The sequence below is a fragment of the Macaca fascicularis genome, chromosome 13 (assembly GCF_037993035.2).
Source record: "Macaca fascicularis isolate 582-1 chromosome 13, T2T-MFA8v1.1".
Classification (NCBI taxonomy): domain Eukaryota; kingdom Metazoa; phylum Chordata; class Mammalia; order Primates; family Cercopithecidae; genus Macaca; species Macaca fascicularis.
Genome location: NC_088387.1, coordinates 17,564,097 through 17,591,964, shown reverse-complemented (window position 1 = coordinate 17,591,964; position 27,868 = coordinate 17,564,097). Strand labels below are relative to the sequence as shown.

The 27,868-nt window shown below is 40.1% G+C and overlaps 2 protein-coding genes and 1 pseudogene across 7 annotated transcripts in view; all 3 read left to right on the top strand.

Annotated features, from left to right (window-relative positions):
• The first annotated feature begins 2,255 nt into the window (after positions 1 to 2,255).
• Positions 2,256 to 2,983, top strand: LOC123568346 (acyl-protein thioesterase 1 pseudogene; annotated as a pseudogene).
• Positions 2,984 to 18,739: 15,756 nt separating this feature from the next.
• Positions 18,740 to 19,957, top strand: MTLN (mitoregulin). Its single transcript, XM_045368877.2, is given in 4 exon segments — positions 18,740 to 18,791; positions 18,794 to 18,906; positions 18,909 to 19,321; positions 19,864 to 19,957. Coding segments are annotated over 3 exon segments (438 nt in total). The 3' UTR covers positions 19,182 to 19,321; positions 19,864 to 19,957.
• Positions 19,958 to 26,592: 6,635 nt separating this feature from the next.
• Positions 26,593 to 27,868, top strand: part of NPHP1 (nephrocystin 1) — a 67,775-nt gene continuing 66,499 nt past the window's right edge. For all 6 annotated transcript variants that reach the window (XM_074010868.1, XM_005575247.5, XM_015433382.4 and 3 more), the window contains exon 1: positions 26,593 to 26,706. In XM_074010868.1, the coding sequence (XP_073866969.1) occupies positions 26,638 to 26,706 (69 nt within the window). In that variant the 5' untranslated portion in view covers positions 26,593 to 26,637. The remainder of the gene's footprint in view (positions 26,707 to 27,868) is intronic.

Here is a 27,868-nt window from a genome sequence, read left to right as displayed (position 1 = left end):
TCTCTATAAAAAATGCAAAAATTAGCCGGGCATGGTGTTGTGCACCTGTAGTCCCAGCTACTTGGGGGACGGAGGCAGGAGGATTGCTTGAATCTGGGAGGTCGAGGCTGCAGTGAACTGAGATTGCACCACTGCCCTCCAGCTTAGGTGACAAAGTGAGACTGTCTCCAAAAAAAAAAAAAGAAAATAGTGAAAGTAAATAAACATATAATTAATAAGCTAATAGAGAAAAAAGAATAATAAAAATACTTATTTCAAAAAAAAGAATAAAAAGAAAAAGGAACATAGAAGAGATTGAATGAATGAAAAACAAATAGTAAGATGATAGATGTAAAGCCAAATATATCAATAGTTACAATAAAAATAGAGAGGCAAAATACCTCAATTATGTTGTCAGACTGGACTAACAGACAACTACAATTATTTGCTGCTTACAAGAGAAACATCACAAATATAAGGATACAAAAAGGTTGACAGCAAAAGGATGGAAAAATATCCTGTGTAAATGAAAGCCAAAAGAAAGACATTTTAGTTTTATTAATATAAGAAATAAGATAGTTTAAAATAAGAACCACCAGAACTGGAGGGATATTTTGTAATGATAGAGTTAATCAACCAGGAAGAGATAATAATTCCAAATTAGCATGATGCTAACAATATACTTTCAAATGCATAAAGCAAAAAAATCTGGAAAATTTTCAAATATTTGAAATTAAATCACACAGTTATAAATAACCCACGTTTTAAAGAGAACTCTACAAGGAAAATCAGAAAATATTTCTAATTGAATGAAAATAAAAACATAAGATATCAAAATGTGTGGAATGTAGTTAAATTAGCCATTAGAGGAAATGCGTAGCATTAAATATAAAACAGGGCTTGAATTAATAATCTAAGCTTCCACCTTAGGAAACTAGGGGAAAAAAGAGCAAATTAAACTTAAAACAGGCAGAAAGAAGAAAATACAAGAGATAAAAGCAGAAATCAGCCGAATGTTTTAGCACATGCCTATAGTCCCAGCTACTTGGGAGGCTGAGGCAGGAGAATCACTTGCAGTGAGCAGAGATTGCAGTGAGCAGAGATCACTCCAGCCAGGGCAACAGAGCAAGACTCTGTCTTAAAAAACAAAAAAACAAAAAGCAGAAATCAATAAAATTGAGCACAGATAACAGTAATAAAGGAAACAACAAAGGACATGACAAAGTGCAATTTATCCCAAGAATTTAAGGCTGATTCAACATTTGAAATTGAATCAGTGTCATTCATGATATCTGTAGACTAAAGGAGAAAAATCATATGATCATCTGAATAGATGCTAAAAGCATGTGCCAGATGTAACCTCTTTTCAGGGTAAAGACTCCCAGAAAACTAAGGATAAAAGGAAACTTCTTTAACCTGCATTTTTAAATTTATTTATTTTGAGACAGAGTCTCACTCTGTCACCCAGGCTGGAGTGCAGTGGCATGATCTTGGCTCACTGCAACCTCTGCCTCCCGGGTTCACACCACTCTCCTGCCTTAGCCTCCTGAGTAGCTGGGACTACAGGCGCCCGCCACCACGCCCAGCTAATTTTTTGTATTTTTAGTAGAGACAGGGTTTCACCGTGTTAGCCGGGATGGTCTCGATCTCCTGACCTTGTGATCTGCCCGCCTTGGACTCCCAAAGTGCTGGGATTACAGGCGTGAACCACTGCGCCCGGCCTTTTTTTTTTTTTTTTTTTTAATTTGTGTTTTAACTTTTATTTTAAGTTCAGGGGTACATGTGCAGGATGTGCAGGTTTGTTACATAAGTAACTGTGTGTCATGGGGATTGTTGTACAGATTATTTCATCACCCAGTTATTGAGCCTAGTATCCATTAGTTGTTTTTCCTGATATTCTCCCTCCTCCCACTCTCCACCCTCCAATAGGCCCCAGTGTGTGTTGTTCCCCTCTACGTGTCCATGTGTTCTCATCATTTAGCTCCCACTTACAAGTGAGAACATGTGGTGTTTGTTAAACTCCATCTGTAAAACTCCCAGACCTAAAATCATTCTTAATATTGAAAAATTGAGGCTCTGCCCTGCCCAGGGTAGGCTGTGGATGGTCCAATAGACTGGGCTTGTGCCGTGTGGGGAAGGTGCGGGCATCACAGCCTTCCTTTTCCTGGAGCCCTCTGCACTGGGGACAGAATGTAACCCATGGGACCCTCAGGACCTCCAGCTGCCCAGTCCCAGATTGAAGGGACGGGCATCAGTGGAGAGGGTCTTAAATCGAGATGATTTGCTTTTATAGATTGAGAGACACAAGGCATGGATGGATAGAAACCTTTGCATGTATCAGTTCACATATCAATATATCTGCCTGCATGCTCCAGTTATGTAACAGTCGTGCCTGCTACATTCAGTATGAATCTGCCTATGACCTCTTGGTTTGATATTTTACGACTTTCGCTAGATTCACGGAAGGGTGAACCTGGAATTAAACAGGCAACAGAAAATGTAAAAGCATTGATAAATCAAGAGGTGAAGAATGGCATTTCTTCTACAGAATTGTTTTGGGAGGATTTTCTCAAGGAGGAGCTCTTGTCTTTATGTACATCTTTTACCACAAAGCAGCAACCAGCACCGAGTGTCACTGCACTCAGTTGCTGACTTTGGGCAACTGAGTTGCCCACTTTGGGATCCATTTCTACAGGGTGCCATTGTGGCACAAATAGAGATATTTCTATTCTCCAGTGCCTTGGAAATTGTGATCCTTTAGTTTCACTAATGTTTGGTTTTCTTACTGTTGAAAATCTGAAAGCATTGGTATATCCAGCCAAAGTAAACTTCAAAACCTTCATAGGCGTGATGCACAGCTTGTCGCCAGGAAATGATGGCTATCAAGCAATTTGTTGATAAACTCCTACCTCCTGTTGATAGATTTCACTACAAAGGCCTTCTGCAGAAATACACCAGCATCACTGTAGTAGAGTATAAACCTTTCCCCCAGCCAGATCTTTAAACTTCTAATGTTTGCAGTGTGAAAATGTTTTGCAAATACACGCCAATGGCATGAACTAACTTATGGCTCCTCATGGGCAATTATGATCTTTTAAGTTTCTGTACATTTCTATACACAGATATATGGTAGAATATATCAGTATTACAATAAATGAAGTTTTTTCACTTATTTTAATAATTATGTTTGAGAAAAAGAAGCTAGCTTAGTGAAATTCCATCTCTACAAAAAGTACAAAAATTAGCCAGCGATGGTGGTGCACGCCTGTAATCTCAGCTACTCGGGAGACTGAGGCAGGAGAATTGCTTGAACCTTGGAGGCAGAGGTTGCAGTGAGCTGAGATGGAGCCACTGCACTCCAGCCTGGGTTAAAGAGCTCAAAAAAAAAAAAAATTACTAGTATGCTTAATGAACATTTGTTCAGGTTTAAATGAACAGTTAAGGCCAGGCATGGTGGCTCAAGCCTGTAATCTCAGTGCTTTGAGAGGTCAAAGGGGGAGGATCACTTGAGGCCAGGAGTTTAAGACCAGCCTGAGCAACACAGTATGACCCTGTCTCTACAAAAAATTAAAAATTTAGCAGGATGTGGTGGTGCACAACTGTAGTCTCAACTACCCAAGAGGCTGAGACAGAAGGATCACTTGAGCCTGGGAGTCCAAGGCTATAGTGAGTTATGATTGCCACTGCCTTTTAACGTGGGCAACAGAGCAAGACCCTGTCTCTAAAAAAAGTAAAATAAAATAAAATAATTAAATGAGCCATTAAGATATAAATGATTTATGCATGCTGTGATTTAGTCTATGGATTTATTCTAAAATTGCTAAAATGTCACCATGTATTGACCATGAAAAACTCTTAAAAAAATCAATGAATCCAGGAGTTGTTTTTTTGAAAAAATTAACAAAATAGTCTGCTAGCTAGACTAATAAGGAAGAAAAGAGAGATGAATGAAATAGACACAATAAAAAAAATAAAGGCGATATCACCATTGATCTCACAGAAATACAAACTACTATCAGAGAATACTATAAACACCTCTATGCAAATAAACTAGAAAACCTAGAAGAAATGAATAAATTCCTGGAAACAAACACCCTCCCAAGACTAAAGCAGGAAGAAGCTGAATCCCTGAATAGACCAATAACAAGTTCTGAAATTGAGGCAGTAATTAATAGCCTACCAACCAAAAAAAAGCCTAGGATCAGACAGATTCACAGCCAAATTCTACCAGAGGTACAAAGAGGAGTTGGTACCATTTATTCTGTAACTATTCCAAACAATTAAAAATGAGGGACTCCTCCCTAACTTGTTTTATGAGGCCAGCATCATCCTGATACCCAAACCTGGCAGAGACACAACAAAAAAAGAAAACTTCAGGCCAATAACCCTGATGAACATTGATGCGAAAATCCTTGATAAAATACTGGCAAACTGAATTCAGCAGCACATTAAAAAGCTTATCAACTATGATCAAATTGGCTTCATCCCTGGGATGCAAGGTTGGTTCAACATACATAAATCAGTAAACGTAATCCATCACATAGAATCAATGACAAAAACCACATGATTATCTCTATAGATGTAGAAAAGGCCTTTGACAAAATTCAACATCGCTTCATATTAAAAACTCTCAATAAACCAGGTATTGATGAAACAATCTCAAAATAATAAGAGCTATTTATGACAAACCCATAGCCAATATTATACTGAATGGGCAAAAGCTGGACACATTCCCTTTGAAAACCGCTGCAAGACACGGATGCCCTCTCTTGATGCTCCTATTCAACATAGTATTGGAAGTTCTGGCCAGGCAATCGGGCAAGAGAAAGAAATAAAGCATATTCAGATAGAAAGAGAAGAAGTCAGATTGCCTCTGTTTGCAGATGACATGATTGTTTGTATAGAAAATGCCATCGTCTCAGCCCCAAAACTCCTTAAGCTGATAAGCAAGTTCAGCAAAGTCTGATAGTACAATATCAATGTCCAAAAATCACAAGCATTCCTATACACCAACAACAGACAAGCAGAGAGCCAAATCATGAATGAACTCCCACTAACAACTGCTACGAAGAGAATAAAATACCTAGGAATACAGCTTACAAGGGACATGAAGGACCTCTTCGAGGAGAAATATAAACCACTGCTCAAGGAAATAAGAGAGGACACAAACAAATGGGAAAACATTCCATGCTCATGGATAAGAAGAATCAATATTGTGAAAATGGCCATAGTGCCCAAAGTAATTTATAGATTCAGATGCTATTCCCATCAAGCTATCGTTGACTTTCTTCACAGAATTAGAAAAACACTACTTTAAATTTCCTGTGGAACCCCAAAAGAGCCCTTATAGCCAAGAAAATCCTAAGAAAAAAGAACAAAGCTAGAGGCATCATGCTACCTGACTTCAAACTATACTACAAGGCTACAATAACCAAAACAGCATAATACTGGTACCAAAACAGGCATGTCGACCAATGGAACAGAACAGAGGCCTCAGAAATAGCCCCACACATCTACAACCATCTGATCTTCGACAAACCTGACAAAAACAATCAATGAGGAAAAGAGTCCCTATTTAATAAATGGTGCTGGGAAAACTGGCTAGCCATATGCAGAAAACTGAAACTGGATCCCTTCCTTAAACCTTATACAAAAATTAACTCAAGATGGATTAAAGACTTAAATGTAAAATGCAAAACCATAAAAACCCTAGAAGAAAACCTAGGCAATACCCTTCAGGACATAGGCATGGGCAAAGACTTCATGATGAAAACACCAAAAGCAGTGCAACAAAAGCCAAAAGTGACAAATGGGATCTAATTAAACTAAAGAGCTTCTGCACAGCAAAAGAAACTAGCATCAGAGTGAACAAGCAACCTACAGAATGGGAGAAAAATTTTGCAATCTACCCAACTGACAAAGGTCTAATATCCAGAATCTACAAGGATTCTTAAACAAATATACAAGAAATAAACAAACAACCCCATCAGAAAGTTGGCAAAGGATCTGAACACTTCTCAGAAGAAGACATTTATGCGGATGACAAACATATGAAAAAAAAATCTCATCATCACTGATCATTAGAGAAATGCAAATCAAAACCACAATGAGATACCATCTCATGACAGTCAGAATGGCAATTATTAAAAAGTCAAGAAACAATAGATGCTGGCGAGTCTGTGGAGAAATAGGAACGCTTTTACACTGTTGGTGGAAATGTAAATTAGTTCAACCATTGTGGAAAACATTGTGGTGATTTCTCAAGGATCTAGAACCAGAAATGCCATTTGACCCAGCAATCCCATTACTGGGTATATACCCAAAGGAATATAAATCATTCTACTATAAAGACACATGCACATGTATGTTTATTATAGCACTATTCACGATAGCAAAGACATGGAACCAAACCAAATGCCCATGAATGATAGACCGGATAAAGAAAATATGGCACATATACACCATGGAATACTATGCAGCCATAAAAAGAATGAAATCATGTCCTTTTCAAGGATATGGATGAAACTGGAAGCCATCATCCTCAGCAAACTAACACAGGAACAGAAAATCAAACACCACATGTTCTCACTCACACACACACACACACACACACACAATCACACATTATATATATACTATACTATATATATACACACTATAAAAATACTATACTACATGTAGTTTGTGTATAAATAAATATACATAAATATATATGTTGAATTGTGTAAATATATATACACACTCAGCACAAATATACATGATTGTAATATGTAGTAAGAATAAGGTAGTATTTCATTATTCCTAATAACAGAGATAATGCTTTTAAGTGCTCTCTTCAATTAATGGCCCTTTTATTTTGAGGACCAGGCTTTTCTTTTCCCTGATGTTTCTATTTAATATTCTTTTTTTCTCTCAAGAAATATTCTTTCTTCCTTTACTATCCCTAACAGACCAAATACTATCTCCCTGCCATAGACATGTATTCTCAATGCATGCTATAATTTGACATCCTGAATTACAAACACATGGTATTTAAAGTGTATGTATACTTTACAAAGAGAGTAAATATTACTCAAAATTTCCTACATATTTAAAAAAACTGTACGTTAGCCCAAATCTAGACCTATTTAGTAATTAGAATTGTTAATCCAGTTAACATAAATAATTATGTGGTTTTATTTTTCTGTAATCAACTGAAAGAATGAATAGGTCATATTCTAGTATGTTCTGAAATATTTAAGACTGAACTCAAAACTAATTTCTAAGATGATTCTCCTTGTTACTAAATAAGTAAATGTTTACATTTACTTATTTTGTATGTATTTTTGAAGCCAACTACTGTATAAAATGAGCAATCTATTAGAAAATTTGCATTATTTTATTTGCTAATGAACTTACTTGAAAATTTCACTTTTCTGAATAACTTTTAATTTTTATTTTTAACTTTTTAAAATATCAGAATTGACATTCTGAATGCATTTTTAAAATGTCTTTTCTAAAATATTAGCATAAATGGCTTAAAAATTAGTATTTTGTGCAAACATAAAAACTACAGTCATTTGCTTTTAAATAGTCAAATTTTTCAGATTAGTAAAAATTATTTGAAAACAAATTTGTGGGTAATAAAGATTAGCTAGAACTGTATATGTATGGTGTAGTTACCACACAGTTTAATATGCAGCAAAAATGTAAGCCTGAGATTTCTGAGCTTTAATTTTTCTGCTGTTTTCCAACTGACCAAAACAATGTTAGGAATGCATCTTTGTAAATGGGTGCTAATTGAGAGTGGGAATAATTTTGTAATGGACTATAAAGGATGTTAATAATGAAGCCATATGTTTATGTCTGGATTTAAAACTTTTAAACCACTATTTGCTAAGTCATTTTGCCTTACCTTGAAGAACATAAACAGTTGTTTCAGTTATTCAAACTAACAAGATCTTATTATGGCAAGAAATATTTCATTCATTAAGATGTTGTGCTGCAATATGGGAAAATGTAAATCCTTTTCACGGTTTCTTTCAATGTGAAATAAAATTTAATTCTGACAAAAAAGGGAAAAAGTGGAATGCTTTCCCCCTACGATTGAGAACAAGGCAAGGACTTCCACTCACTCCACATTGTACTGGAGGCCTAGCAAGTGCAATAAAGTGAGAGAGGAAAACATTTTACAGACTAGAAAGGAAGAAACAAAACTGTCTTTATTCATAGACAACATGATTGTCTACATAGAATATTCCAAAGAATCTAGAGAAACAATACCAGAAGTTTAGTCATATCAGAGTACATAAAAGCAATATACAAAATTAAATGTATTTCCATATGTGACCAATAAACAATTGTAAATTACAAATTACAATGTAAAAAACACTACCATTTACGGTGGCATCAAAAATCTTTACGTATTTAGAGAAAATCTAAGTGAAAAATTGTTATGAAGAAGACTACAGAACATTAATAAGGAGAAATAAGAAGTAAATAAATAAATATAGAGAGATACTTTGTTTATGGATCAGAACACTCAGTATCATTATGATATCAATTCTCCCCCAATTTATCTGTAAATTCAATGCAATTATAATAAAAATCTCAGCAGATTTTTTGAAATAGAAATTGATGATTTAATAAATAATTCTAAAGCTTTTATACAAAAGCAAAGGATCTAGAGTAGCTAAAACAATTTTGAAAAAGAAGACTGAAGTTGAGGAATCATAGTATCTAATTTCAACGTACTGCAAAACTGCTGCAATCAGGGCAGCATGTTATTGGTGTAAAGACAGACATAATGGTCAACTTACTTTTGACAAGGCTGCCAAAACCATCCAATGGTGAAAGGATAATCTTTTCAACAATGGTGCTGGGACAACTAAGAGAAAAGGCAACCTGTCTACCTGAGGTGTTGGGAAGTTATTGACTCAACAAATCTGAGACTTGTCTTCAAGCCTGGAAAACATATTGGGTGATTGGTTTCTAAGTGCCTACTAGTCCCATCTTATTATTAGTTATTTTTGTCTCTCTCATAGCTCAGTGTTTGTTATCCAGTGTTACAAATGTTCATTGATCAAAGACAAAACAAGATGAATATGTTGATTGATAGGTAACAGGAAATCAGACCACTGAAAATGAAAACATATGTTTAAGAAGAGTCAGGAACAGTGGTAAGGCTCTGGAGAATTCATAGAGTATTTTCTGCAACTCTGATGGATGATTAAAAAGGAGGATTAAGGAAAAAAAACTCTATTCTCCTAGAAAGGAATTATTATTATCTGACCATGGCAACAAATAATGACCAAAGCCAGTTTTTTTTTTTTTTTTTTTTTTTTTTTGAGACGGAGTCTCGCTCTGTCACCCAGGCTGGAGTGCAGTGGCCGGATCTCAGCTCACTGCAAGCTCTGCCTCCCGGGTTCACGCCATTCTCCTGCCTCAGCCTCCCGAGTAGCTGGGACTACAGGCGCCTGCCACCTCGCCCGGCTAAGTTTTTGTATTTTTAGTAGAGACGGGGTTTCACTGTGTTACCCAGGATGGTCTCAGATCTCCTGACCTCGTGATCCGCCCGTCTCGGCCTCCCAAAGTGCTGGGATTACAGGCTTGAGCCACCGCGCCCGGCCCGAAGCCAGTTTTAAACCCATCCTAATCAATCATGACAACTTCACATCAGTAAATACACTCCCTAAAATCAGCCAATTAGCAACAGTTGTTCACTCTATTCAGCGAACAAGCTTCTGAAAGTTAACCAGCCATCAATGGTGTTACTTGCTTTCACAGTTAAACATTTAAAAACATTTAAAAATAAATAAATAAAATAAAAATAAAACAATAAAACAATAACAACAAAAAAGCACCCTAAACACTCCTGGGTTTTTTGTTTTTTGTTTTGAGACAGTGTCTCGCTCTGTCACCCAGGCTGGAGTACAGTGGCAGGATCTCAACTCGCTGTAACCTCTGCCTCCCAGGTTCAAGCGATTTGCATGCCTCAGCCTCCCAAGTAGCTGGAGTTACAGGCGCCCACCACCATGCCCCTCTAATTTTTGTAATTTTTTTGTAGAGATAGGGTTTCACCATGTTAACCAGGCTAGTCATGGATTCCTGGCATCAAGTGATCTGCCTACCTTGGCCTCCCAAAGTGCTGGGATTACAGGCATGAGCCGCCGCACTCAGCCAACATCCTATTTTTGAAAATCTCCAATCTCTGAACTCTGTCTTACAAAACCAACTCTGCATTGCTGAGAGAGGCTGTGCTTTACAGGCACAGCTCTAACTTGCCTACAAAGTGATAAATTCTTATTGATGGTATTTGTTAATTTTTTTTAAATTGATTTTTAAATATGATTTTTATGATTCCTCATTCTAAATAAATATTTTTTATCTAAAATAATTGTCTTATTCTACAAGTACTTATTAAGCACATACTATGAGGAAACATGTTAAACAGAAACAAAAATGGTCCCTGCTCTCATGAAATTTACAGTCTAGTGGAGAAGGGCAGACATTAATCAAATAAACATACCAAAATATATAAAACGTTTTAACTGTGTCCACCCATGAAAGATTATAAGCCATAGGAACTACCTGCCCACCATAAATAACTATTTAAGAATGCACAAAATTAATCGAACAACTAATTTCAGACATGGTACAACAGGTAGCACAGAACTATGATCCCCAAAGGAAACAAAACAAGTGAATTCAGTCCTACGATGGCTCCAGTTTACTGCCTGGAGAGAGTTTCCAGGCCACAGTGCAGGGAAGGCAAAAGCAAACAGAGCCCCACTGAATTGAGGGGATGGAGACTGGCACCCTGGGAGGCACAGGTGACTAGAATTTACAGGCAAAGTATAGGAAATAAAGTTGCTGAACAGAGAGAGAATAATGCCTCAGTGATCTGTGGGATATCAGTCTAAGATGCATGTAATGGAAGTCATAGAAAAAAGAGAGACACAAAATATTTGAAGGAAGGATGGCCAGAAGTTTTCTAAATTTGGTAAAAACTATAAGCCCACAGATCCAGGAGATTCAACAAACCTGAAACAGAATAAACTTTGTAAAAACATACCAAAATATATCATGACCAATTGCTCACACATCCTTATAAAGTCTTAAAAACAGCTATTGGGAAAAAGATACATTATATACAGATAAGAATTACAACTGACTGGCCAGGCATGGTGGCTCATGCCTGTAATCCCAGCACTTTGGGAGGCTGAGGCAGGTGGATCATGAAGTCAGGAGATCAAGATCATTCTGGCTAACATGGTGAAATCCCATCTCTACTAAAAATACAAAAAATTAGCCAGGTGTGGTGGTGGGCACCTGTAGTCCCAGCTACTCGGGAGGCTGAGGTAGGAGAATGGTGTGAACCTGGGAGGCTGAGCTTGCAGTGAGCTGAGATCACACCACTGCACTCCAGCCTGGGTGACAGAGCGAGACTCCATCTCAAAAAAAAAAAAAAAAAAAAAAAAAAAGAATTACAGCAGACTTCTTTTCCAAAACTACATAAGCCAGAACAATGGAACATCTTTACAGTGCTAAAAGAAAAAAGCTGTCAACCCTAAATGTTCTGTGATGAGCAAGTCTATGCAAACTTAACCCCAAAGCCCAGGAAGCTGAGAGGTGAAAGAAGAAGGCTGACATGTCTGGCTTCTCAGAAAGAAACATTTAAGAGGGACTTACAAACAGAAGTGATAGATAGACTTTGGCAGCCATGAGAAGGTATAGTGGATCCCTGAGTCCTTATCCCCCAGGCCCAAAGATTATACACCACAGGGAAGGAATGTGTAACAATTGAAATCAACCCCTCAGAGAGAGGCAAGAAAGAACAGTAGAAAAAGTAGAAATCTCAGAGGCATTTCCAGAACAGAGGTTAATCAGAAGTCAATATGGTAGACTAGCAAGATGGAGTTGCTTTATTATCTGCACCTGTGGAGGAAAAGTTAAATTTTAAATTTGAACTCAATTGAACATGGACACAAATAATGGTCACCAAGTCCCAGAACAGGTTGTGTGAGCCCCTTTGAGGCATTCATCCAGCGCTGTTTCGGAGAAATCTCTATTTCAATCTATTCCTATATGTTAGTTATTGAAAAACAATAGACAATCACAAAAACAAGTTGACCTTTTTGTGTTCCTTGAGCCCAGTCACAAGGGGCCTTAATGACTTGTTACAAAAAGAGCTAGGGTCTCAGACCATGCTGAAGCTTCAGGAGACCTCTCCTCATCTGTGCATGAATGAGTGGCCGACTTTGGAGGCCAGGCTGTTGCTTCCCGGCCTGGTGGTGAATCCTCCATAGTCTGATGAGTGTAGTGTCCAACTCTGGAGCCCAGGCTGTTGCTTCCCGGTCTGGCAATGAATCCTCCATAGTCTGGTGAGTGTATATATACATAGATATATATATATATCTTTTCCCTTCTTCCCTTCCCATTGCAATTTGCTTATTATATCAATTTGCTTATTATATCATTTGCTTATTGTATCTGCATTGCCATTTACATGGGATAAAGATTGTTTACCCTTAAAGGTATTGTGTGTGTGTCTTTTCTTCTCCCCCACATGTGTTTTTGTTTTCTGCACAGAACTACACCAAATCTACCAAACATCGTCCATCACAGGCTACACTACTATTGTCTTTTATGTGAACTACTGGAATAGTGTCCCAACTGGCCTCCCTGCTTCCATCCTTGGTGACTTCCAATCCATTCTCCATCTGAAATCAGATTAATGTTATTACTATGTGAACAGGATTATGCAATTCCCCTGCTTAAGAAAAAAAGAAAAAAAAAAAAAAAAGGCTGTTCATTTCACTCTGAATAAAATCCAAAGTCATTGACATGGCCTGCAAGGCTCTGTCTTCTTGTTCTACCTTTCTTCCACTCCTATTCCTCTAACTCTTGCTGATTCAGCATTTTTAAAATAATTTTGTTTTAGACAGGGTTTTACTCTGCCACCCAGGCTGGAATGCAGTGATGAGATCATGGCTCACTGCAAACTCAAGCAGTCCTCCCACCTCAGCCTCTCACGTAGCTAGGAATACAGACACGCACCACCACACCCGGCTAAATTTTTTTATTTTTTGTAGAGACAGGGTCTCGCTATGTTGTCCAGCCTGGTTTCAAACTCCTGGAGGCAAGTGGTTTTCCCACCCTGGAGACTCGAAGTGCTGAGATTACCAGTGTAAGCCACTGCACTCAGCCTGATTCAGCTTTTTGCAGCCCCAGAATGTTCACAAATGCATTCTCTCAGCCCACAAAAATCCCTTCCCTGTCATTTCTACTCCTGTTTCTCACTTAAGGTCTTAGGTATAGGAGGTACTCAGAAGGATTTTCCCGTTCTTCCTGAAAGGGTTATAGAAGGCTGTTGTACAGTGTGTCTTCAGAATTACAGAATGGAGAGGCAGACTTGAAGTGCTTGTTCCTGTGAAAAAGAAGGATCAAAGCTCGAGGCTCAGCCTTGCCTTATGGAACTCCTTGTGTTCTTGCCCTGCACTGGGAGAAAATGATCCACATTTGGAATGACACACCTAGCCTGTCTACTTGGTATTCCTGCCTACCTCCTCTAAGTCTCAGCCTTGTGGGTGTGTGTCTGCTGGTACTGGTCAGGGCAGGTGAAGAACTTGAGCACATCACCCACCCCTACAGGGGTTTCCCTTCCCATTCCCAACAGCTCAGAGGAAGATAATGGGAGACAAAGGACCTGGTGATTAGACTCCCAAGACACTGGGTTGTCTGCTTGTGTCTCGGGTGAAACAGGCCCAGCAAGAGTCTTTAGGGCCAGAACTCAAAGATTTATTGAGGTGAGTGTTCCATTTTAGTCATGGCAAGGCTATACCTTTTATGGGGCTAAATTTAAGGTATAAAGTAATCATTTTGTTGTTTAGGGTCTAGGAGTTGCAGAGGAAACTGATTTCTTTTATACACTTTAAATGAACTTATTTACAAGCAATAAAGATCTAACACTATAAATGGTAAAGTCTTTCCCCTTGGTAAGCCCTTCAAACAGCAAACTCAACAGTAGCAGCTAATGCATCTTTCAAAAGGCACTCTTGCAATCAATTAACTTACTATGCTTGACTATTCAGCCTGTTAATCCAAATTTAAGCATTACCTCAAAGCTGCTTTACCATTGTGAAGTTCACTAAAATGCTCCATTGAAACAATTCACTCAGGGGTAAAACACAAAGTGGCAAGCTGGGGACACAGTGGCTCTTTAAGAGGGATTTTAAAGTTTATGTCCCTGCCTTCTCCCCAGCAGCTGTATTCTCCCCAGTGGCCAGAGTTTCCTTCTGCTTCAACAAAAATATATCTATATTCTCTTCCATTTCTATGTGTCTAAGGCTTTCCCATATTCCAGACTCTGGTGTACATGATCTAGCCTATTTTTAGTCTAAAGACATCTTAGGGATGAGACCAGAATTCCAAGTGAGGTTCAAATTTGCAGTAACACCAGTGGCCCAAGTATGCAACTTGAGGCTGCCAAAAGTGGCTCTTTAAAATGTCTTAGAGCTGTTGAGTAACACTAAACTCCTTATTTTACAAATGAGTCAAGTGAGACACAGAGAAATTTAGTCTCTTCTCAGTTTGTGAGGTATCTTTCAAGATACAGTTTAGCCATCCACTCAGAAGCCATCCCTGACCACTCTCCACTGTCATCAACACCAAATATTTACTGAGTGTCTGTTATATGCCAGTCCTTGTTCTAGGCACTTGGGATTCACCAGTCCACAATGGAGACAAAAATCCCTGCCCTGGAGCAGCTTACATTCTAGCACAGGAAACAGACAGTAAACAGTTGAGTATGATACATGTTGAAGACAGCAAGTTCTGGAGGAGAACGGAACAGGGTCATGGGGATCAGGAGTGCCTGAGTGGGAGATGGTTGAGTCTGTGATTTTTAAATAGTTGAGTAGGTGACAGTTGGCACAAACTTAAAGGAGTTGAGGAAGTTACCCACTCAAGGATCTGGGGAAGAGTATGCCACGTAGGGGGACCACCCATGCAAATGCTATTATGTAGAACCTTGCCTGGTAAGCCCAAGACACAGTGAGCAAGCCAGTGACAGCTTCAGGGGCGAAAGGGAAACGGGCTTGCAGAACACTTGGGACCACCATAGGGGCTTTGGCCACTGCAGAGTTCTAGCAGAAGAGTGTGTCAAAGTCAAAACATGGAGACAAATCTCTGAAATTTGGAAATTTTATTTGGAAAGACAGAATTGCAACTTGGGACATACATACAGTCTGGGTGATCTTCGGTATGTCTGCAGAACAAAGAGAAGCTTGAAGGTTTCATTGTAAAAAGAGAAATGTTATGTTTTGCTCTCAGAAAGTTCTTTGGTCCTAGAAAAGTTTTGAGGAACTGACAAGTTTTGATTGGTAAGTGACAGCAATGGGTTAAACTATTCTCAGAGCTCCAGGAGATTGTTTCAGTAGCTATAGATAAGACTGGTTTCAGGTTACAGCAGGTAGTTTCAGCAGCCAGGCTTGCAAAGAATTATATTCTTGGAGCAATGTTTTGTGTCCTGAGTGCCTTTCCCTCTGCCTTCTCAAATCTATTTTAATTGAGTATGACAAGAATGACCCAAATGGTATGATCAACTTTCACAAGTGGCATGATTCAACTTTTTCTGATTTCCAAGGCCCATTCTGGCTGCTGTATTGAGAAGAGAATGTGGTGGACAGATATAGAACCATGGAAATCTGATAGGGCTATTGCAATCAGAAAAGAGGTGACAGCAGCTTGGATCTGTTGGTAGCAGTAGAGTGGTAAGAAGCAATTTCATTCTGGCTATGTTTTAAAAATAGAACCAACAGGATTGGCTGAGAGATTGGATGGATTTTAAGAGAAAGAATGTCTCTGAGGGTTTTGTTTTGTTTTGTTTTGCTTTCCCAAACTACAATAATGAGGATTTTTTCTTCTTTTTATAAGTCTAAGCAACATACTTACACACATATTCCAACTCATCACACTGTGTCATAATTTTTTTTTCTACTTCTTCTACTTTGTGCTAAGCTAAGGGCCGACCTTGTGTTGTATTCACCTTTACATTCCCAATGCCCACTGCAGCATTCAATAAATATTTGTTGAGTAAATGAACATTAAGTGTGGCAGATGTGAATTCACATTGGACCCAACACTGTCCTTATCATCTCCCTCCTAAGATACCTTTTGCCTCAAGTGTGAAAGTCCATTTGCTGATCTCTACAGAGAGGCTGAGTTCAGGTTCCACTTGCTGACCTTCCTTTCAGGGCTTTATTCATTTTATATTACTGTCTGTGATATTGTGAATATATATATGTGTGTATATGTGTGTGTGTATATATGTATATATACACATATATATGTATATATACACATATATATGTATATATACACACATATATGTATATATACACATATATATCTACACACATATATACACACACACACACACAAACACATATATATGGTCTTCATTCCTGATTCCTGGCATACCAGCTCCTAAAATCCTTGGAATCTCAAGTGATTGATAAGAATGCCTTTTGTATGCTATTGAGATGACTGGAGGTCCCTAGGACAGGGACTGGCCACTGGAAAGACTAGGGCATGATTAGACTTTCAGCCCTACTCCCCAGTTTCCAGGGAGGAGAAAGGGCCTGAAGGTTAATTTGATCGCCAATGGCCAATGATGTAATCAGTCATGCCTATGTAATGAAGCTTCCTTAAAACCCCAAAAGGATTGGGTTTGATTGAGCTTTTGGATAGCTAAACATGTGGAAGTTCCTGGAGGATAGTGGTCCTAAATAGAGTATGGAAGCTCCATGCCCTTTCCTATATGCCTTACGCTATCCATCTCTTCCACCTGGCTGTTTAAATATATCCTTTGTAATATCCTTTATTATAAGTGAGTAAAAGTAAGTAAAGTGTTTTTCTGAGTTCTCTAAGCCTCTTTAGAAAATTAATCAAACCTAAGGAGGGAGTTGTTGGAATTCCTGATTTATAGCTGGTTCTTCAGAAGCATAGGTGACAACCTACTCTTTGTGATTGGCATTGGAAGTAGGACGAAGTCTTGCGGGACTGAGCCCTCAACCTATGGGACCTGATGTTGTATCCAGGTAGGTAAGTGTCAAAATTAAATTGAATTAGAGGACACCCAGCTGTTGTCTGCTGCAGAATTCATTGGCATATAGGAAAAAGGTCTTCTTCACCCCAACTCTGGTGTCAGAGTATTGAATGTATTGTTTAGTGACCAGAGGTGGTCTGTATTGAGAATTAAAGTGGGAAAAACACTCTTTTTTTTCCTATATATTACACTGTGTAACAGATTACCACAAATGTAGTCACTTAAAACAATACACATTTATTATCTCACATTTTCCATGGATCAGGAATCCAAGCACAATTAAGCTGGGTCCTCTGTTATAGTCTCACAAGACTGCAATGAATGTGTAAGGCTGTGTTTTCATCTGGAGGCTCAAATGGGGAAGAATCTGCTTCCAAGCTCATTCAGGTTGTGGGCAAAGTTCATTTCCTTGTGGTTTTAGGACTGAGGGTTCTAGCTTTTTGCTGGCTGTTGGCTGGAGGTTTTTCCTAGAGGCCACTGCAGCTCTTTGTTCTATGAGCTTCTCCAGAATGTCCACTTCATCAAGCCACAGGAGAGTCTTTAACTAGCTAAAAAATTTTATATACACAGTGATACGATTTAGCTGTGTCCCCACCCAAATCTTGAATTGTAGCTCCCATAATTCCCACATGTCATGAGAAAGACCCAGTGGGAGGTAACTGAATCATGAGGGGGTGTCTTTCCCATGCTGTTCTCGTGACAGTGAATATGTCCTCATGAGATCTGATGGTTTTATAAACGGAAGTTCCCCTGCACAGGCTCTCCTGCCTGCTGCCATGTGAGATGTGTCTTTGCTCTTCTTTTGCCTTCTGCCATGATTGTGAGGCCTCCCTAGCCATGTGGAACTGTGAGTCAATTAAACTTCTTTCCTTTATAAATTACTCAGTCTCATGTATGTCTTTATTAGCATTGTGAGAATAGATTAAAATATGTGGTAATCACAGGAGTGACATCCTCATCCCCTTTGCTTTATTATATTAGTTAAAAGCAAGTCACAGGTCACACCCACACTCAAGGGGAGGGGATTACACAAAGGCCTGAACACCAGGAGGTGTTAAAATGACTTTCATCATTAGAAATGCGTTTGTTTCCTATCCCAACAATTTTGACCCCATGTTAGTTCTGGTACAGCATGGCCCCCAGACGTGGGTTGTCCAATATGGTAGCCACTGTTTCCATATATAGTGAGTGTGACTGAAGAACTGAGTTTCTAATTTTTAAAACATTTTAATGAATTTAAATTTAATCTAAAAATTGGTACTCCATTCGGTTATTGGAAAAATGTGTTTTTAGAACAGCTTGGGAATCTACTTTTTCAACTGTACATTTTGTGAAATCTAGACACTGATAAGTATCTCCATTGAAAATTCAGCGTTCAAATTGAGATGCGCTATTCCCTGTAAAATATAGACCAGTTTTCAAAGACTTGGTAGGAAAAAAACAAAGCATATCCTTAATAATTTAAAAACGAGTTATACGTTGAAATAACATCCTGTATATGTTGGGATAAGTAAATACTTTATTAAAAACAATTCCATGTTTTTGTTTTTATTTTTTAAAAAACAGGTTACCAGAAAATTTAAAGTTACACAAGTCACTCCCATTCTATTGCTGAGAGAAAACAGAGCTGTGAAGAGCTTACTACTGTCCGGTTAGCAAGATACCCCCGCAATGTTAACTAATGTTGTAAGGCCTCAACAAGAAATGTTGTGGGGGTTCAGGAAAGGGAAGGTGGGGTCGTCCAAAGGCTGGGAAAGTCTTCAGTTGAAGGCGAGGCAGATGGGACTATTAGTGAGTTTCAAGAGGACCAACGCCTTGCCGGCTGCGCGGGGCGTGCCCCGCCGCCTTGGCCTCATTTTTGCCCTGCGCCCCACACTTGAACGCGCGGCGCCTTTTGACCCCGCCGCCGCGCCGTAGACCGCGCTGCACGCCGGCTACCGCCATGGCGGAGGTGTCGGAGAGGACGCTGCAGTTGTCCGTGCTAGTAGCCTTCGCATCTGGAGTACTCTTGGGCTGGCAGGCGAACCGACTGCGGAGGCGCTACTTGGACTGGAGGAAACGGAGGCTGCAGGACAAGCTGGCGGCGACGCAGAAGAAGCTGGACCTGGCCTGAGACTCCGCGCCTTCCGCCCTATTCGATCCACCGCATGGCCACCTTGCCCTGTCCTCACCGGAGCTCCGGTCCGGCGGTGGCCAGAGCCAGGCTTGTCACACAGTCCCCGCCTGCCATGGCCGGCTCGTCCTGGAGTGTTGGTGAGCAGTACACTTAGTGACATTACAAAGGGAGACTTTGGGGTCGGGCGGATAGCTTAGGATCAACTCTGGCTAGGATAGGACTTACTCCCACAGACACCAGAGGGTGGAAGTTGTGTATTCCCTAATAACTTGCTCTTTGGTGTCTTAGTTTAGTTCACTGACTATTTAATGAGAATGTCTTATCGGTGCTATGTCGCTCATCCTGACAACATTGTAGAAAACACTGGAAAGAACAAAAGAAAAAAGGAACCGGAGAGGTGATTTTAACATCCTTGGTAGCACATCTTCGCCTTGGCGATTGTAAACTCCAAACTGAATTCTTAGGTTGTTGGCAGCCTGGTAAAGTGGAAAGAGCAGTGGCCTGGAAGTCAGGAACCTTGCATCCAGCCTTAGCATTTTCAGAAGAGCTGTGTATCATAAATTTTCAGGACCTCAGTTTTCTAGTCATAACACCAGATCTTATGGTTCATGGTTTAATACCACAGTACAGTTTGAAGTTACAGATTGTGTATTTCTAATTCTTTTCTTTTTTCTAACAGCTTGTTGAAGATGCATATAGACTACTGGAAAGAAACGACTTCTTCTTGCACTTTATGAATCAATTTTATTTTTAAAATAAAAAAATTAAACATCTTTGAACCTTTTATTTTTATCATAAGGGGAAGTATCATGTTTTTTATGCAGTTTACTGCATCAAGAGATCTGCATTTTCAAAACTGACTTACTAGTGTTTTTGAGAAGATGTATTATGTAACTCGTGCCCCTTCTTTGGTACACCACAAAGCAGACTTGGCTATGGGACCATTATGGGTTCTTTTACTGAACTTGTTGGAAAGCAAGGGGCTGTGTAAACATAACTGAGGTAAGGGTGCTGTATGTAAGACCTTTGAACTTCCAAGAGTAACAGTGTATTCCTTGGCCCTGCTCATGCCTATAATCCCAGCACTTTAGGAGGTTGAGGAGGGAGGACCACTTGAGCCCGGGAGTTGGAGACCAGCCAAGGCAACATAGGGAGACCCAGTCTTTACAGATAACTTACAAAGTAGTTGGCCGTGGTGGCACATACCTGTGAGCCCAGCTAATTTGTAAACCAGAGGCTGAGGCAGGAGGATCACCTGAGCCCAGAAGGTTAAGATTACAGTGAGCTGTGATCTCACCACTGCACTCCAGCCTGGATGACAGAGCGAGACCCTGTCTCAACCCAAAACAAAATGTGTTCCAAGTACAGAGTATAAATTTTTTCTTTTCTTTTTTTTTTTTTTTGAGACTGAATTTCACTCTTGTTGCGCAGGCTGGAGTGCAATGGCACAATCTCGGCTCACTGCAACCTCCACCTCCTTGGTTCAGGCAGTTCTCCTACCTCAGTCTCCCAAGTAGCTGGGACTACAGGCATGCGCCACCATGCCTGGCTAATTTTTGTATTTTTAGTAGAGACGGGATTTCACCATGTTGGTCAGGCTGGTCTCAAACTCCTGACCTCAGGTGATCCACTGGCCTTGGCCTCCGAAAGTGCTGGGAGTACAGGCGTGAACCACTGTGCTCAGCCAGTGTATAAGTTTTTATTGGCAAAAATATCTTTTATGTGTCATTATGGAATACACACGTGAAGGAGAAACCCTCCTGAACAGAGCTTAGTGATAAATCCTACCTGTATCTAAAAATCAGGAGTGAGTGCCTGGTTCCTTTGATTTGCAAGGAGTGTTTCTAGAATACCACCCTTGCTCATTCTTACAAAGATTAATTTCGTGTCTCAACTCCATGTTAATATAGGAAAGTTGTTTCCACATGAAGCACCCCCACCCTCCCCCCCATTTTAGTGGGGCTATTATGCCTATTACTTCCAACTTTGTTTTCATTCTGTGAATGTAGTAGTCAAGGACTGAAATGGTTCTTGGAGCTCAGTCCTGTCTGGGCTGCAGTTTGCTGAAGCTTCCTAGTGTCCACCCCTAATTGAGGCTCCAAGAGTTGAGAGTCTTTGAGGCAAGGTAGATTTCTTGAGGGACATACTACCCCCAACCTGTTGGAATGTACCTGGTTAAGCATCTGGATTGTGACTGGCCTAGTTCTGCCTGTTTGGACCTGTTCTTGTGCCATGTTCCTGGTGGACCTGGTCCTTCCAGTGTTGATTCTTTCTCTCATTACTTATGTACAGCACCCTGACACAGTCATGCCCTTCTTCTGTCTCTCCTCTAGGTATCCCTGCCTCTGGGCATGTGCTACTTCCGAGTCTTGTCCATATCCTTATGGGATCTTTAGCCACTCGGTGCCACTCCTAATTTTCTAGTTTTCTGCTTACTACCTCTTTACACTGTGTACTCCCCATTTCTGTAGTGGGCAATTACCTCTGATGTTACCTCTGTCACTTTTTCTACCTTTGCCCTACTTTAATGTGGTAGTTTTGTCACCCCAAAAATACTATGGAGATAGTACTTTTCCTACGTTAGTCAAAACTGGCAATGGAAAGTTGGAAGCTGGGAGTCAGTGCCAGTCATAACTTGGAAATGACACACTGTTGACTCCTTGAATCTGTATTTCCCCCACCTCCATTTTTCACTGCCATTTAGTCATGACATTTACCTGTCTTGGCCCACTTGTACTGCCCTACGCTGCCTCCTTTTCTCCCCCAGTATGGGCGTCCCAGACCACCTGCTCCATCCCACATTGCTTCAGCCATACTCTGGACCTTGTCATCAACAGGCTTGGACTTTGTTACATTGTACTTCGTCTGTTTAGTCTCGAGGTAACCCCACCTCATTAGGACAGCTTAACATCCTCTACATCTCCTATAGAACTGCCCACTCTGGAGACTATTAGTTGTCTCACCCAGTTAACCTCATAAGTCATCCTGGGCTCCCTGGTTAGATTAGACTCCATCTCTGCTTGTACATTTACCTTCACCACTGCTTTTGCTCTTTTGAGCCACTGAACTTTAAAGAAAGACTTCACCTTTCTCCCTTGGCTCACGACTAATGGGTTCTATGGTGACTGCATCTGGCTCGTTTCTTAGCACCTGAGTTTCTTCAACTCCCAGTTTACCTGATGCCTTCCATTCCTAGTAGATCAACCATATGAGAAGATAAAGGCCGTTAGCTGGGAATTCCTTCGTCTTTCTCCATAGTTTGTCTAGAGCAGTTTTCAACAGGACTACACATTATAATCATCTGGGGAGCTTTAAAAATACTAATTCTTGCATGCCACTGTCCAGACATTTTGATTCATGTCATTTGGAATATGGCCTGGGTATCAGGATTTTTGAAGTTCTTCAGGTGATTGTGATGGTCAGCTGAGATTGAGAACTACTGTTTTTGAAGCTCTGTCTCATTAGGTTTCCTTTACCAGGAGAGAAGAGACACAGGCCCTTTCCAAGGCTGTCTCCTCTTCGGCCTCTGCGGAATTCTACACCTCCCTCAGGACCTTCCTTCTTCTCCAGTACATCACCTCTTTCTTGCATCTGCAGTCTCTCCCTGCTTTCTATTTACAAATGCACAGTTTCTTTTCGGTTTTTTTTTTTTTTTTTTTTTTTTTTGAGTCTGTCCCCCAGGCTGGAGTGCAGTGGTGTGATGTTGGCTCACTGCCACCTCTGCCTCCCAGGCTTAATTAAGCAATTCTTGTGCTTCAGCCTCCCCGAGTAGCTGGGATTACACATGCCTGCCACCACGCCTGGCTAACAAATGCATGGATTTTGACTTAAAATTTGTTTTAATTGATGCTATCATTTGCCAATTAGATGTGGTTCACTGTCTCTTTCCAAATATTTTGCCCATTGACCTGCTGTGATCTGCCCTCTGCACCTTCCAGAAACATTAATATCTATGGCTCTTTCTGAATGCTCACATTGTACCTTGAGGATATTTGATGAGGCCACTTTCTCCCTTGAAATTCTCCTTCCCTTGCTTCACTAATACAAAAGCTTATCAAGTTTCCAAACTGCTACTATTGCTGCCTTTCTCAAGTTCCTCAAACTTTTGCCTTTGGTTCTCTGCTCTGTCCTCTCCTGTGATTATCCTAGCCATTGTCTTGGCTTAACTAGCACATCCAAGCAGACCTCCCTCCCTCTGAGTCTTTTCTTCAATTCCAGCTTCGCTCTTTCAGCTGTCTAGTAGACATATTCAATGCAAGACCTTACTGTAGAACTCAGTGTATTTAATCATAAGCTGTTCGTTTGGCAGGGAATTCTGTATACCAGGTAGTACTTCTGTGGTAAGTGGTTGGTACGGTTTTTGTGTTTCTAGTCTATTACTGTAGCTTGGAAGCTCTTTGAGATCAGTGTTAAACATCTTGTACCACAGGCCCAAACAGTGCCTTGCACCAAGGTGCTCATATATATTTGCCATTTTTATTTGAGGTGGATTGTCTTGTCTTGTCTTTTACCTTTTTTTTTTTTTTTTTGGCACAGTCTCACTCTGTTGCCCAGGTTGGAGTGCACTGGCATGATCTCAGCTCACTGTAATCTCCACCTCCCAGGTTCAAGCGATTCTCCTGCCTCAGCCTCCTGAGTAGTTGGAATTACAGGCATGTGCCACCCACGCCTGGCTAATTTTTGTATTTTCAGTACAGACAGGGTTTCGCCATGTTGGCCAGGCTGGTCTCGAACTCCTTCTCCTGACCTCAGGTGATCTGCCCACCTTGGCTCCCCAAAGTATTGGGATTACAGGTGTGAGCCACCGTGCCCGGCCTGAATTTTCTTTTAAGACCCTGAAACTGCACACTTTCTCTATTCTCTTCGTTACAATCTTTTTGTTGATTCCAAGTTGTCTTGTTCCACTGGTTCTGTCTACATTATGAGTCTCTTGGAAACTATTAAATTCTTTTTCAGTATCGCCTGTGAGGAAGCAATCCAAAATTGTTACTCATTTTAACACACTGATAGAAAGAAATCATGATGAGTTTTATGAAGTAGCTTGCTTTCAGGAGAAACATTGGCCATGGTTTGCTTTAGTTTCTTTTGGCTACCTCACTGCAGATCTCTCTTGGTTTAGGTTATATTGTTTCTCATAATGGCATCAAGGTATAACTACAGAGGAGCAATGACTACTATTAATGTGATCATCCTGAATATTACAGTCATTAGTGAAAAATCATCAACTGAGTAATCACATCCTTTATAGCACACTGAATACCTCAGTGGTACTTCTCAAACTTGAATGTGCACATGAAACACTGGGGTATTGTTAAAATACAGATTCTGATTCTCCTAGGGCTGTGGTAGGGTCTGAAAATGTGCATTTCTGACAAGGCCCCAGGTGGTGTTGATGCTGATCCAGGAATCGCAAATAATGAATACCTGTAACTGAAACAATATGGTGCAAAAATGTATACAGTCAAACATCTTTACACCTGACATGAATAGAGTAATATACTTTTTTTGTACCTTTCCTCATTGTTGTTCATATATTCACACATATTTAGGGGGATTTATTAGTTTATTTTTACCAACAGAATCAAACTGTATCCATGATGCTATAACTTTTCTATTTAAAATATGGAAATCCCTATAAATAAGTAGATATAGATAATTTTTCTAATTTATAGACTAAGTGAATGAGAATTTCATAAGTAATAGCTGTTTTAGAGCATTTTTTTGTTTTGCTTATCTCATCACCTGTAATTATTTAATAATTCACTTAGAAATATTTCATAGCATTTTCTTATTTGTTATAAACATTTTTAATGGAAATCCTATGTTTGGCTATTTAAGTGAACATTAATTATGAGCCACCGTAGAGAAATTAATTCAAAATATGACATGAATTACAACAAAAGATGATACCAAATCTTGCCAAGGACATAAAGAACAAAAACTCAATACGCTGCTGATAGGGTATAAATTAGTACAACCATTTTGGGAAACCAGGTAGTAGTATCTACTAAAGCTGACATATAACATGCCCTGTGACTCAGCAGTGGTATACATGTTTTTGCCAGAAGACTTGCACCAGGATGTTCTTAGCGGCACTATTATATACTAGCCCTAAGTTGGAAACTGCCCACTTACGCAGCAACGGTAGAATCAATGAGTATGTTAGGGTATATCATATGCGAAATATCAGCAATGAGAATGAACAGACTACAGCCACACACAGTATAGATGCATCTCACAAATGTGATATATGAAGGACAAGAGAAGCCACCACACAGTGCATAATTTCATTGTATAGTACAAAAAAAGGCCACACAAGTTTGTGCTCTTAGAAATTAGGATATTGTTTACCTTTGGGGTGTGGTGGAGAAGTGAGAGGGATGGGAGGTTGGGGGTGGGGGTAGGCAGGGACTAGAAAGACAGGAAGACTGTTAATGGGCAGATAATGTTCTGTTTCATCATCTGGGTGCTGTTATGGGGTGGAGGGTTTTCAGAGCTGCACACTTTTCTCTGTACACTTTATACTTTTCTCTGTACACTTCTCTCTATACTTTTCTCTGTACGCTTTTCTCTGTACACTTCTCTCTGTACACTTCTCTCTATACTTTTCTCTGTACACTTTTCTCTGTATGTATTATACTGGAAGAAAAATGTACATAAATAATGCTTCAGCCTGGCCTGTGGTTGTACTGAAGAACATTCGTTTATATCAATGGGGTCCATCTTTTGGAAGGTGAGCTCCAATCATTATCATTCTTATTCAAGTCCAATTTTGGTGTAGTGGAGTTTTGGAATTGGATTCATGGGATGCAGTCCCATGTGGGGGAAACATGACAACCTTCCTGAGAGTTGATGTAAACTGGGAATCATAATGAGAACTAATAATTTGCTCATAGATTTGCTGTAGAACAATTACCATCCTTACAGAATTCAGAATGGACAACGTGCAATATTAGAATGAAATGAAACTTCAGTAGCCTAAATGGCAAAGAATTAAAAACCGCCTTTTGAAGTGAGATATGGAATAGAACCATATATCCCATAGGAAAGCTATTCTTGCAGTTAATGAAAGAGTTTAAGATGCTAAAATTGTATCTTAAGGTTAGCTTACAAAATTGGTATCAAAAAGCAAATGCCATAAAACAGGTATCCCAGCAAGAAGGTGGTGTTATTACTGATGTTATTACTTATGTATTGTGGGGAATGTAGTTTCAGACGCCGGGGGACATTCCCCTATCCTTAGGAATTGGCGAGGAAAAGTGACTCCCCCGGCCGCGACCTGCCTGGTGGCGTGGGATGACCACCGCAAGAAATCATTTTGACCCTTCCCGGGACCGGCCCGGGCGGGGCGGGACGGGCCTGGGAGGCGGGCGCACGTCGATGGCGTCACCTTCCGGCGCCGCCGCTTGGTTTCCCTGGCAACTGGAGCAATCGGGGCGCCGCAGCGAGGGAGATGCTGGCGAGGCGGCAGCGCGATCCTCTCCAGGCCTTGCGGCGCCGCAATCAGGAGCTGAAGCAACAGGTATGGTCAGGCTGTGCAGAGGGCCCTGGGGCGGACGACAGGCAGACGCAGCTGCGCGCACTGCGCCTTCCCACCGTGACCCCACCTAATCCTGGGAGCTTGTCCCCAGCCTATTTACCTTCCCAGGTTGTAACGCTCCCTTACCCCATAACATTCGAGCACCCAACCCCGATTCAAACCCCTTCTGATCCCAACTCAACCCTCAGGCAAAGGCGAAACCTGCCACAATTCGTGACCATCAACTAAGCGCCCCCTCCTCCGACCCTTACTCCCAGCTAACATTTCAACCTCCTGCCCTAACAATTCACTAACCCACCTCATCTCCCAATCTAAACTTAGTGGTAACCATTTCCAACCCAACTCTGAGCCTAGCTTCTCTCTCCACTTTCCAAGCCCGTTTCCTTTGAGCCTTCCTCTAATGGAGATTATTATTGCCTCCATGAACTCAAGCGAAATAGGTGTCAAGGAATAGTCTTAATATGCAAGAACATTAAGATCTGATAAATGAGCAGAGGAGGTGAACAAGTAACTCATAAACATACGAGGAATGTTAACTTCAAAGATATTCAAGTAATTGCAAAGGACATAAGGTATCCCAAACATTTTAAAAATCACAACACTCAGTCTTAAGGAAGGTGTGATGAAGCAGACACATTCACTGCTCCCATGTATAAGGTGCTTGTACAGCATTTCAGGAAAGCAGGTTGACAAGGTGTAGCATGTTTGTATGCACCTAGGCTCAAAAATTACATTTCCAGGGATCTGCTATATGTAATAATTAGAAAGTAGGACTGAGATTGATGTATAAAAGTATTCATCACATTTTTACTTATATAATATACACAGAACAGCATAGAAGGGAACATGCTAATGTGGTATTTCTGTGTGACAGGATGCCGATGATTATTAGGATTTTCTTTATTCTTTTTTATCTTTATAAAAATATTTAGGCCAGGTATGGTGACTCATGCTAGTAGTACCAGCTACTTGGGAGGCTGTGACAGGAGGATCACCTGAGCCCAGGAGTTCGAGACTAACTTGGGCAACATAGCAAGACTTGGTCTCAAAAAAAAAAAAAAAAAAAAAAAAAAAAAAAAAACCTTTTTAAAAATACACTGAGTTCTTATTAAAAATAAGAAAACAGCAAATAGCAACCAGTGGG